General features: G+C 39.4%; 1 protein-coding gene across 4 annotated transcripts in view; it reads right to left on the bottom strand.

Moving 5' to 3' along the window:
• TENM2 (teneurin transmembrane protein 2) overlaps nucleotides 1-13798 on the bottom strand; it is a 1384955-nt gene that overhangs the window by 752825 nt on the left and 618332 nt on the right. For 2 of the 4 annotated variants that reach the window (XM_049874279.1, XM_049874281.1), the window contains exon 1: nucleotides 12391-13054. The exons of 1 other annotated variant lie outside the window; for it this stretch is intronic. In XM_049874279.1, the coding sequence (XP_049730236.1) occupies nucleotides 12391-12436 (46 nt within the window). In that variant the 5' untranslated portion in view covers nucleotides 12437-13054. Of the gene's footprint in view, nucleotides 1-6640; nucleotides 6733-12390; nucleotides 13055-13798 lie in introns of those variants that run through there. One more of the 4 variants, XM_049874280.1, reaches the window with a different exon arrangement.

The raw sequence follows: 13798 nt of genomic DNA, 5'->3' as shown, positions 1-13798 counted from the left end.
TGTGGACGCTCTTGCCACCACGTTCCTCCTACCTCTACCCAAACCCAGCATAAAGCAGAGCCTCCAAACAAAGGGTTCGAAGCCCTGTCATAAACTTGCCATCGAAGGGGGTGTCAGACCTGGAATGCAGCTGAGGTTAAATCATGGAAAATGAAAATCCTCTACTCTTTAATTCCCAATCCGTTTTTAACCATGTTTCAGAACATGTTGAGAGTAATTTTATACAATTAAAATGGCCATTTAAAAAAAAAAACAAAAACAAATAGAAGTGAAAGGGATGCCTGAGTAGAATAGCAGCCCCACGCAACAGGAGCTGCTCAGTCATCTGAACGGGTCTTTCTGTACAGGCTGATAGAGGGGGAATCTAGAAAATTTCACTTCAGGATGCAAATTTAAGTCGCGGAGTGTTAAAAGGAGGATTAGCATCTACTAGTGCCCATTGCTGTTGAGTCCATTCCCACTCATGGCAACCCTATATAGGACGGAATAGACCTGCCCCGTAGGGTTTCCAAGGCTGTAAACTTTACAGAAGTAGACTGCCGCATCTTTCTCCTGCAGAGCAGCTGATGGGTTTGTATTGCTGCTAACTTTTGGTTAGCAACCAAGTGCTTAACCACTGCGCCACCAGGGCTCCTAATATCTACTAGGGTCTTTCAGTTACAAGCAACTAGGGACAGCTAGATCTTATCCAAACAGAATAACTTATTTAAAATAGAAGAACTTTTCAAAACTCCAAGAGCATATTGAAACATTTACTAAGGAGGGTTGAAAACACAAACAAGGATGATTTTTGGGAGATGATTGCCATATAAAGTGGCCTGATCCCATATATACCCAACCAAAAATAAATCTATATTCTTTATTTTGCATAATCATTTCTGAATTTCCAGGTCCTAACAAAGTTTTTTTTTTTCATATCCAGAAAGCACTCAATCCATTTTCATGGTTGCAGTGCTCAGGGTCCACAGTTTCTTAAATCATTCCTGGTAGCAAGGTTCGCTACCTTGGTACCAATCACTAGGGCTGAGTGAGGCAGTCATTGTGTTTAGGCTTCACTCAAAACAAGTTCACCTTCCATCATAAGTAACATGACCAGGGACTAAGGAGAAAATTAAAAAGTGTACAACCCCAACATTTGAGGAGGATGGTTTCCTTCTAAGAATGCGCTTACTGTCTGGATCTTTTACAAGGTGGATAATGAGGGGCAGAAGAAAGGTGATACCTGGGGCTACTTTGAACCTGACCTTGAGTAAGGTTTGAGCCCAAACACAGATGTTAATCCTCCCTGGTTTCTTGAAGATGCAATCTACCTTTTTTAATTTATCAATACATTATGATTACATATTTGAACATTCATTCAAGGTGCTGATTAGATAAACTTTAGGCTGCGAGATAGTTTCTATGCATCAGTGATACTCTAGAGGACAAGCTAGACACAAATGATTCCTGCCCTCATGGAGCTTAAAAATGGATATAGAATATTAAATAAGCACTTACATTAACTAAGAACAATGTTATAATAAGGTAAATACATTGTTATAGGATCACAGAGTGGGAACCCCTAATTTAGATTTTGACTACATGTAAATTCTGACTCATGGCAACCCCATGTGTGCAGAGCAGAACTGTGTTCCATAGGGTTTTCGAGGCTGTGAACTTTTGGAAGCAGGTCACCAGGCCTTTCTTCTGGGGGACCTCTAGGTGGATTTGAATCTCCAACCTTTCAGGCAGTGGTGGAGCACGTCACCATTTGTGCCACCTAGGGACACCTAATTCAGACTAAGGGAGGGGTAATCAAGGAAAGCTTCTGGAAAGAAGTGACATTTAAACCAAGACCTAAAGAATGAATAGGAGTTAGCCGGGGCTGAGCTGGGATGCTGAAAGAAGACAAGAAGATGAGCATCTATTTATAAAGACACAGTTATGAAAGCTGGAAGAACTGATGGGAACTTAGTGTGGATGGAGGGTGGAATGCAGAAGCTTGGGAGAGCAGGTGTGGGGCAGATGGGAGGTAGGGGAGCTGATTTGTGGGAGGCACCCAATTACTCTGCAAACTCCTTGAGGACAGGAAATATATTGTCTCTTCCTCATTTTAGAATTGGCGGTGAAGTAAGTGGATTACCCATTGGAAGTGCACCATCAATGCTTATTGAATATGCCCTGGGGATCTCGACGGCATGACTGAAGCCACGCTGAGCCTAAAAAGTTCTTTTAAATACTCCACATGCTCACTCTCTAAAAACGCTTAGTAGGTTGTATTTATTTATTTTGAAGACAGTTTGGGGTGTGTGTGTTTAATCCCAATGCCTTCTTCACTGCTCCATAGGGCCCCATCACCTCCTATTGTCTTACTTCTGATTACTCCCCTCTAGTCAATTTTTTTTTTTTTTTTTTTTTTAGTCAATTGGTGTTTGCAAACTCTGGGTTAGGATTTCTCATGGAAGAAAACTGATCTAGGAATGCAATCCACAATGGTTTAAACAGACAAATACAGGAAGAGCTATTTGATAGATTAGTTCTAAGTATGAGTGTTATCAACGTGGGCAAGACATATTAAGCTCTAGGTCGTGACATGTAACCTCAACTTTAAAGATAATCATACATTCGCCAATTCGGATGAAATCTGAATCCCCGCTGCTGTGTTTTCCCGTGTATGGGATGGTGTGGAAGAGGCACTGACAATCCGACGTCAAATAGTTCCTCGCTACATGCCATCGTTTTCTGCACTTGTTGTGCATGGCTCTCGCAGAGAAAAACTTGACAAACGTGCTCAACTGTGCAGTAATTTATGGGCTGTCAACAAATTTGGCGATAAACAGAAAAGAAATCACAATATTCTAATACATTTTCCAACATTCGGGATTTTGGTTCCGAAAGAACAAATCAAATTGCATCCTATAAATCATGAAATCATGCATTTCTAGAGTTGAGAGGACTGAATTGGCAGCTAAAACAGAAAGAGTGTTTCGGATGTAAGAGTCGAGTGTTTAAAAAAAAAAAAAATTACCTTTTTGTTCTGGTAAGATTTTTTTTTTTTTTTTTTTAAATCTTCAAAAAAGGTTCCGGAGAATCACAGTCTGTTATAATAAACCATAATAAAGTAATTACAGCTTGGGTTTCTGTCAAGGTTCTTGCCATGTAAATGTTCATTTATCTCAAATTTGCTTAAAACAAATAGATTAGATTCATTTCAGGAACAAGAATGACATGACTTTTTTGTTAACACTGATTAATGATTTCAGTTCCTAATGTCATTAGTCGACTATCATCATTTTACCACTTGAAAAATGGTCTCCAGAATCTCTGGGTCTCATCTAGACTTGAACATTTGCCCATTTCTTATATTCTACTGACCTCTAGAGACTATATGTGTGTGTATATAAATTACATACAATACATGATTATAAAGACATAAAGCATATACCTCATAAATGCTGTATAGATTTAGGATAAAAGGATCTTAATCACATAAGCCCATTTCATTTTAGAAAAACATGCACACTTGCTAGCTACATTTGCAAACAAGATGTTATATGTGCATGTTTAACACCAAACATGTTGACAGCAGTTTCCCTTGTGTTCTCAGCTTGGATGAATTGTGTCTAGGACTCATAGAAAACTGACTATTCGACAAATTGATCCTATATTTTGTTTGTGACTTGCATCAGCAGTGAGTGGTAACAGAGAATTCAGACACTTTGGCCTGACTTTCCATAAAGCAAGGATTTCATTTCATCAAGTCAGATTTATTTTTAGTTGCATCTAGGGGACCAGATCGCTTATGTGAGGACCTTCCACCAAAATCACATGTCTCTGCAGTTCTTTTGCCATCTTCCTCCCGACCAGCCGAGGCATGGGAAGTTTAGAGGTATCTCACAAGGGCTCAAATGGCTTTGTAGCCCTTGGATTTTCTCTCTCAGTATTTTTACTTATTAAATGTATCTATGAGTGAAAATTCAACATTAAAATAATTCCTAGTTTAGGACTAGATCACGAACTCCTTAAGAGTTACGTCTTGTTCATCTTTGCATGCCGGACACCTAGCACACTGCCTGTCATACTGGAAAATTAAGAACGTCAGATGGGGGAAAAAAAAACAAAAACACAATCTTATCAGAAATATGCTTGTTCTCATCCCCCCAGCCGTTCCTCTCTCTCTTTACACACACACACACAAGTTATCTCTAAATATGTAATGCATGTGTGGATACATATATATGTATACATATGGAGCCCTGGTGGCAAAGCGGTTATGAGCTCTGCTGCTAACTAAAAGGTCGGCAATTCAAATCCACCAGCCACTCGTTGGAAACCTATGGGGCAGTTCTACTCTGTCCTGTAAGGTGGCTATGAGTCAGAACTGACTCTACGGCACCTAACAACAACATGTGTATATATATGTGTGTGTGTGTGTGTATACTATCTCATGCACAGGAGCCCTGATGGCACAACAATTAAAGAGCTCAGCTGCTAACCAAAAGGTTGCTGGTTCGAACCCACCCAGTGGCTCCACAGGAGAAAGACCCGGCAATCTGTTCCATAAAGATTACAGCCTAGAAAACCCTATAGGGCAGTTCTACTCTGTCACAGGGGGTCACTATGCATCAAAAATCAACTTGATTGCACCTAACAAAAACAGCAACTTATCATGCACACAAATAAAAGTGATAAGAGACATTTCCTACATATACAGAATTGTGACTAGATTTATCAATTATTTTCTAACGGCCACGAAGGTTTTCTGTTTTCAGCTTTGTGTACTGTATTACTATTTAAATTCTTATTTAAAATATGGATTGAAAGCTATTGGTTGTTCTGTTCTGTTCTATTATTATAAAACTTCAATGAATTGCTTTCTAACGAACTCAATTTTAAACTAGTGATAACAGGATAATTTTAGTACCAAGAAGGTAATATCGCTTTTGCCTTTAACATATTTGTATCAATTATATTGCATATTATATATTTGTATCACTTATGTTGCATTATATATTAAGAAATAGAAATTACTTGTGAATCTTGGTTAGAGAACTGAAGTGTAAAAAAATATTTATGGACATGTTTGTCAAATAGGAAGTATTTAAGAGAAGAGTGCATTCTTTGATGAAACATTTTTACACATTACAGATCCGACCACACCATTTTGAAGATGCCAAACCACAAACGACATATGAGGCTAGGAGAGGGAATCGAATTCTGAGTCTGTAGTGATACCTAGTGGATGGAATCCTGTGCCCTGTTCTGCACATCTGGAAGGTGGCTATGCTGTGATTACAACCTCTCTGGAAAGGCCAACTCCACTTCTCTCCTTTTCCCATTTGAGCTAATTCTCATGTCTAAGAGGTTGAAGGTCTCTAAAGTCCTCTAAAATACAAACACTATGGGGATCAAATCCTAAATGTAAATAATACATCGACAATTGATCCAAAGCCATCTAATGATAGAAATGGGGTAGGATTGGTGTTGGAAAATAACTAACGGGTTCAGGTACCAACATTCCACTTTGGTACTTAATACTAGAGGAATATGCTTATCAGAACACTGAGTCACTGCAGAAGGCCCACTTGTTTGATCCGAATGACCTTATAAAACTCCAGCTATGCACAGTACCCCACCAGTTTATTAAAAATGGAGGATGGGCTGGGTGGGAAAGATGGGAATGCTGTAAAGCAGAACAATGAAACCAGCTGCTTGGTCTAATTCAGATTGGTTGATTTACTTCTTTTCCCTTTAGACAGTTAGGTAAGATGTTAACATATAAACAGGCCACATAGCAGGTGAACATTTATACATAGAAAGAGGGAACCCATTCTCATTGCCATCGAACCGATTCTGACTCATAGTGACCCTGTGAGGACAGAGCAGAACTGTCTTATAGGGTTTCCAGGGAGCACCTGGTGGATTCAAACTGTCGACCTTTTGGTTAGCAGCCAGTAACTCTTAACTACCACGCCACCGGGGTTTCCAAGAAAGAGGGAGGGGCCCCCAAATTTATATTTAGTCAGTCAATTTTAGTGAATAGTTTCAAAACCTAGGCACCTGGCTCTTTACAGAATTAGCTACTTTGAAGGATAATGCACTGGTTTGAATTCCACTGCTCAAATATACCCTTCCAGTGCTATCAGCGGAGGTGTCAATGATTAGAGAAATAATTCCCATCAGGTAGTTAGAGGGAAGACAGGGGAGTCAGAGAAGAAATCTGGATAATCCCCACACTGGAAATGCAAACCCTGGCTAATCAGGACTGTACTATAGAGGCAATTATGATTCCATCCAGTTAAGAGAAATTTGTAATCCACTCAGCGTCAAGCCTATAAAGTCACATTTCTCAAAAACTTGTATTTCGGCCTCCAATGGCTTAAAAAGTTCCCGTGCTAGATTGTCTCCAATTACAGAAATCCTTACCAAGTACAAGGCTGCAGAAGTATATTAAACCTGTAGGATACCATGTAACTGGCTGTTTTACAGAGCTTTATGGCACACACAACCTCAATGCATGATGTAATACTACTGAAGCAATTCAACACAATCCGAGAACACTATTTGTTCAGCTCACCAATGATATTTTATGTATAGGGGTAAACTGTCTTTGAATAGAAGGTTCAGAGAAGTGAGGAAAAAGAGGTACAGATACACTTACATTAACTTTATGAATCTCTTCCCCTTCTCCTGACACACTGGAAGATTTTATGGGTAACACAGGAGTGCAATAGGATTCAGTAGGTCTCCAGCCTGCCCAGAAATAACGGAGGAAGTACGGTGACCATAGGTGAAGTACAATGACCATAGGTGTGTAAGTCAGGTTTGCTCATAGCTATCTGATAGTGTGGAACAGAACTGAAGTCAACGGTGAAAAGACAGGTCCAGTACAAAGCTCAGCTTGGCTACTGCATCAGAAATGTGGTAGGTGCCTAGCGAATAACAGGTAATAACAATATAGTTGTAAATTTCCATTGTACAAATCAAATACCTCCAGTGACTATAAGGATGCAAGTATGTTATGGTCTAGATTTGTAAGTGCTGATTTTTTCAGGGTTTTCAAAGCCTTTTGCATACACACAGAAGCAAAACAGTCAAATGAGGTGGGCTGGAGGAAACAGAAGGAAAAAAAAAAATCCACCTACATTCAAGGTACTAAACAATACTTTCTAAGCCTTTGGGATCTATTTTTTCCCTTGCATTGTAATGCAGTCAAGTGTATGAGTGATGCCTTTTGTGTTTGATAATGTCAAGTGTGAATGTCATGGCCAGCCCCCCATCTCTGATGGTATTAAAATGGTGGGAAGATGAAAAGCTTGGAAAAGTAAATGGAACAAATTAAATTAAAGTGGCTGAAGGACAAGGCAGACACTCATCTATAGTTTGGTTCCGAGGTGATGTTGGTAACCCCGTCTGCCTGAATAGGCTGGTCAAATCAGTATTGCTGAGGAAAAAGGTGGCACTTCACTTTCTTAATTGTGCTTATAATTATTTTTGCTTCTTCTCATTGTGAAGCCCTACTGAATGCAACAAAACATCTAACATGTTTATATATAAACTTCCATTATATAGAGTAGTTGCCATAGCTGAGCTTGTCAGTCAAATACACCAGGCATCTAAGGGTTCAAGGTACGTTAGTCAAGGTTTATAGAAAGTAACTGACAACGTAGGCAATTCATGGAGGCAATTAATTCCAATAAATAAAGTATGTGCCTTTTCAGAGAGAGAAAACCCTCAAAGATCACAAAAATCCATCCTAATCAATGTCAGGAAACCAGAGGTGAATGTAACACTAATTGATTATATCCAAACAGTACGGAGAGAACACCACACCTTCTAAACTACAGGTCTCCTCTACGATGAATGTGAAGGCTTTTCTTAGGAAAACATGAAAACAAACACATATACACAAAATCCCTGCCTAATGAGGCCATGACATCTACAGTACATACAAGAAATTGCAATAATTATACTAAGAAGGTGTTTCTCACAGCCACTCTCCCTCCCCTTAACAACGTTTCTCACCCTACCACCTATATATAGGCTAAGGCAATAGATTTTTCATTGGCTTCCAGCCTCTAGACTAGGTGTTCCCACCAGTTTTTTCAACAACATTCCCCAAAAGTAAATCAATTTCCTACTACTAACAATAGCTCATTAAGGGGACAATTTAATGGGAAAACATTTCAGAATGCTCCCTAGACAGGGGTTTCAGAATCTCTTTGGGGAGTCGGGCATAGTATGGACCCAGTACTCCACTCCTTCCCCATTCCCATACCAAGGCCCAACTCCTTCTAGATGGATCCAGATAACAACTCTCTTGACTTCATGGCTTCAAGTGGTTCTTCGTGGTATTTCTTCCCTCATGACCCCTCTGATTTTGCTCATTTCACCTTCCACTTCTGATTCAAATGCTTCCTTCCTCAGGAGCCCTACAATGAGCGGGGATCTCGCTCCTGCTCTCCAAACGACAGAGGTGGGACCACCCAGCACGTTGAATCCGTTATGCACTTTCGCAGGTAGTATTTGCTCCTTCTGTTTTCAGGAAGTTATAACCTCAGTGAGAGGATAGATTATTTTTTTTTGGTGGGGTATTTTTGGGCACATTTTAGCTCATGGTGCCTTGTACATGGTCAGTGCTTGATAGCTACAGTTAAAAAAAGAGAACAACAAGGTAAACAGCTAACAAACCAGAAAAAGAAACAGAAATCTCCCACCAAACTGCAAAGCTTTTCTTATTTAAGAAAAAAACAAACAAAAAACACTACGGGGTCAAGCACAAAAATGTATGCGACTCAAAGCAAAAAATACATGGAACATCATTACCCAGTGGGTTACAGTGCTAATTACAAAATAGAAGTAGCTGATACTTGTGCCTTCTAAATATAAGCTTTTTTTTTCTCCCAGAAAAGAGAAATGAATGGGTGTTAAATCAAAACATCCTATGGAGCATTTCACACCTCTGGGATGGAAACTGACAAACAAGTGCTTCACGCAAAAGAAACATTCACCAGCGAAGAGCTCGGCCTGTTTAAGGTCAGAAAAACCGAAAGCACTACAACATAGCTTGTCCTCTTGTCCGGTCTGGTAGCGTGTTTGCAAGACTCGAGGTCCCCCTTGCATTGGAAAAAAAACCATATATATATATATATATACTTCTCTTTCACAATTGAAATTGGTTAATTGATCATTTCCCAAAATAAATATTCCCATAGATAGAGGTCATTGGTTGCCTGAAATTGCATCAGTACATGTCTGGGTACTAGCATCCTGGGTTCCTCTGGGATGTCTTTGTCATTTTGTCAGAGTGATTACCAGCAGAGTAGTTCCAGTGTGGGTCCCCTCAGCTTCTAGCACTTAAGCTTTCTCTCTGCATTCCTATTTTCTCCATCAAGCCTTGTGGCTTTTACTTTGGCAATCTGGCACTTAATATCTAACGTTAATTACATTTCCTATTTGGAGGAAAATAGTATTGGACTAATTTTTCAGAATCATATAATGAAAGAACTTCAGTGACAAACCACGTAGGTTTTCGATTGTTTTACAGGGAGATCTATGAAGCACTTAATATTCAGTGGGAAAACAGTCTCAGAGCAAGGCAATTCTATTACTTTAGAGGTTGCATGCTTTTAATTTCTTAATATTTCATTACATGTTGGCAACTGGTGCATATTTTTATAATGCGTTTGATCATTACTCTTCTCAGGGTATTCTATTTCAGTTCTTCTTCTGACATCATATTTGCATGTTAAAGGGTTTTAGCATTCAGGGATGAAATGTTCTGAATAGTAATGTGCAGTTAACTTGATTTTTTAAAAACGGAAAACAGCAAACACATTATATACTGGGATCAAAGAGAACAATCTCCTAATTTTAAAATCCAACTCAAGTTGTAATAGCTTTCTATAGAACATCATAAAAGGTAATGAATGATTCAATATAATTCATTAATTAGCAAATTATTCAAAATGCTATCAGCAGAGTTTGGGAAGACGGATCTTTTTCCTTGGCTTTTATAAGTCTATTGCATTTTTTTGTGTGTGTGTAGAAAAATGATCTTTTCTTTGCTCTCCAGCAACATCTACTGGAAAAGCCAGAAAAATGCTATTTATATGAATCACATAGTTTGAGTAAAGAGGGCTCTGATTGTCATCTATCTAAAAAGTGTGCATTGAACTACCACCCAGTTTACTGATTTCTCTTACTTTAGTTCTCTAGGAGAAAGGAAGGGGCTCTGTGATGTAAACATCCAAGCTACAACTTCAAATTTATCACCTCCTTATTTCATAAACACAATTCATAAACACAATTAAAAGGCATGCACGATATAGACAGAATATTTCTCCTGGCCCATCCTTCTTAACAGTTGCCACTTATTTAAGAAATTATCAACATTACCAACAGCAGAATAACACCACACAATAGTTAGGTGTAGCTATCATCAGAGACAAGATTTCATGCAAGAAAGCTACATAGAAAAACGGGTTGAATTTAAGAGCTGCTCCAAAGATTCAACCAAGTTTCTAACTAATTTGAAAAACAGAAAACTACACGTGAAGCAGTTTTAAAGGCTCACTGTGCTACCACCAACACGGTTACATCAAACTTTCTATAGCGATTGCTCTTTTCCTTGTCCACATCTTTCTCAGCTCTTTTAACCATGATGGAGACATGAAGTTTCCCCACACCTGTATCAGGGGGCTTCCCAGGGAACTTCGGTTGGGGATTATCTCTGGATGATGAAGTCTGATCAGACCCATAGTCCGTTTGGTCTCCACTCCCCCAACATTCAGCGGCTCCTGATGTCCTCAGAAAATTGGATTCACAGGGCTGTGCCCACAAGATGCCATTAGATGGTCTGGCAAACACGAGACATGCCAGAGTAAGGTACTGAGTAGTAAGTCCAGTTTGGAAACTTGGGGAGAAAAATCTTATCACTAAACAAATATATCGAGTATTTTCTCTGGTGTGGCTGCTGAGCTTTGCCCTGCCATAGTGTAGCGGTTCTTCCTACAACCAAACCTTGTGGAAGCATTGAAACCACTTTCTATATCTCCTTCCCGAGAAGCATTCTTTTAACAGAATTTTGTACTTTTAATATTCTGGTTTTACCATCCAAAGAAAATCACTTAAAAATAAATTCAAACATTTTTACATCTAGGTGAGCAACTGGATATAATTTGAATTTCCATTATCCTTCCAAAAAAAACCTCTGATTAGAGTTTTTTTTTTTTTTTTTTTTCAAATCTCAGTTCATTCATGCCGGCAATACATTGGAGGAGCAGAGCCATTGAAGACAAAATTAACAAAGACTGAGGTTAAAAACGAACAGTCAAAACTTTAAAACAACAACAGCAGCAAGAAGAATTGGGTGCCCGGAGATTACACTGTATTGCATTTTGTGTATGCTCAATGCTAAAAGAGATGTGCGCCTTTTAAGCTTCATCCTAAAGCTCTTTAAAGGAGAAATGCCATCAAATATAATCCAAAACTCTCATTCAGTGCGCACAAAAGGGATCTATTCCTAAAAGCCACCTGGAGTGGAAGCCCACATGTATTCTATTTTTAGGGTCCTAATGCAAAGTTCCTACTTGAGGCTGATAATTAGCCCCCTTCATTACCGAGCCGCTCACCCTTCAGCATGGCTTATCAAACAGCACCTCCAGAGTTAACTCCCATTTCAAACTGTCAGAACTCAGTTATCCTAATTATTTACTGGATCCTCTTCTGAAACATGCCCTAACCTGATGTTTTAACTTCACATTTCATTAGGGACAACACTTAATTACCATTTATGAAATATCAGCCTGACACAGGGTAGGTAGATAGAAGAGGCACTTCGCCCACCAGAGCCAAGCCAAACAAACCCCGGCAACTAGACTTCAATAAACTCTATCCTTGCTTAGACCTCCGGTAAAAAAGAAAAAAAAAAAAACAAAAAAAAAAACACAGAATAAAATGTATATATGCGTATATATAACATATCAGAAGTTGAGTTAGAAAAAAAAAAAAATGTCAAATGCCAGCCGTCTCCCAGCGTTGGAGTCCGGGAGTTCAAAAACGTTATCCATTGGATTATCTTTTTTTTTTTTCCCCCCCTCCTGTTAGGCGTTTCGAAATGAACGTAATGCAAAGTGTTATTCCCATCAAAATCATCTTTCTCCTCTCTTCCCTTAAATAAAACCGAGGCGAAATCATTCGGTATAAATGCATTTACGAGACAATTCTATTCTCAATTGAATTTGCTGCATGCTCTAATTCATCAAAATTAATACAGGTACTTTCTATGTTAAACAAAAGGAAGCCGACTGAAAAATCGGCTTCGGCTGCGGACGCCTTTCTCAATTACACAACGGTGAAAACAGAGATTTAACTAAGCCACTCGGTCCAGCCCTCGATCGGCGCTCTTACCTGCCTCAGCTGAAGGCTTTCTTCCCTTGTTAGCAGCGTGCAACATCTCTCGCCGGTCCCAATCCTCACCACCGGTCTCCAATTACACCGCTAAGTCCACCCCCCGCCTTTTTTTTTTTTTTTTTCTTTCCTTTTCTTTTCTCTCTCTCTTTTTTTCCAGCAAGAAAATGCTTATTGAAAGTGATTAGTTTTTGTTGTCCCTTTTAAGTCCCTCCTGCGGGAAGGAACAGGGGAGCAATGTGACGCCACCTTTTAATCTTTTGTAAGAGTGAAAAGGCAGAAAAGGAACGCTCGATCAAACTGAGCTGCACACATGACCAAAACTCGCAGGAGAGGCGGCTGCTGCCTGGCGAAAGCACCGCTAGGCTTGAGTGTAAGAACAGAGAAGAGGGGAGAGTCAATGGAATGTGACAACCGATGTGCATCAAAGACAGGAGAGAGAGAACAATGAGCGAGGGAAAGACAGCGAGGAGGAGAGGCGGACAGAAGGAGAGAGAGAGGGAGGACAGAGAAAAGATAGAGCGGTTTTCAGGCAAAGGATTCTCAGAATAAAGCCACAGCGCAGTGTCTGGCAGCTTCTGTTTTTATCTCAGCGAGCCCGATACACTGCCTCTCTCATTTAGAAACACATGCGTGTATCTTCCAGGTTTGAAAACTGAGATAATCGCAGTATGTCTCTGGTTTTGTCTGATTGGCATTTAACTGTGCCGTGTACCTGGGATTTTTTTAGGATGCATTTAGGTGCAATTTATTTCGCATATTTATTTATGTAGGCAAAAAATGAAAGCTGCTAATTTCTACGGCAATTTGCAATGTAGTTTTACTGGCAGATGGAACTCTACTTATCATAACTGCTGACAAACTGCCACGGGTAAACAAAAGAAGAAACAAATGCTTCGTCTTGATAATTGACTTAAAAAAAAAAAAGAAAGAAAGAAAAGCCCCACACCAAAATATTAGCACTTACAACACCTGTGTTTGCTGGTTCAAGTTTCAAAGGTGGTTCTCTGCATTAGTTTTATTAATAAAGGCAAAATAAAGGGGAGAGCGAGATGCTTGAAGGAAGGGTGTGAGAGAAGAGAGGCTATTCAGAAAGTGAAAACCTAAATTCTTTCTGATTCCTCTCCAAATGTGACAACAGGCTTGCTTTCTTGGGTCCTGGAACAGAGTTTTTGAGTCACTATTTCTACAGACTTTTGCTCCATCCTTCTGCCTTCCTGTACCATTTTAAAGGAGGTTCCATTTTTAAAACAAAACTCAAAAAGAAATGATTTCCCTTTTCAAATTGTTTCAAATGGTGTTTTACCAGCTTTGTTCCCTTTCTACCCATCTCCTGCCACGTGGGGGGCTAGGATTACACAGTTAAATTCCCTAGGTGACCTCTTTTATCAGGATGCAAATTGCTGAT

This window comes from Elephas maximus, chromosome 2 (assembly GCF_024166365.1).
Source record: "Elephas maximus indicus isolate mEleMax1 chromosome 2, mEleMax1 primary haplotype, whole genome shotgun sequence".
NCBI lineage: Eukaryota > Metazoa > Chordata > Mammalia > Proboscidea > Elephantidae > Elephas > Elephas maximus.
The sequence above is the reverse complement of the archived record's forward strand: the minus strand, read 5'-3'. Positions and strand labels throughout refer to the sequence as shown.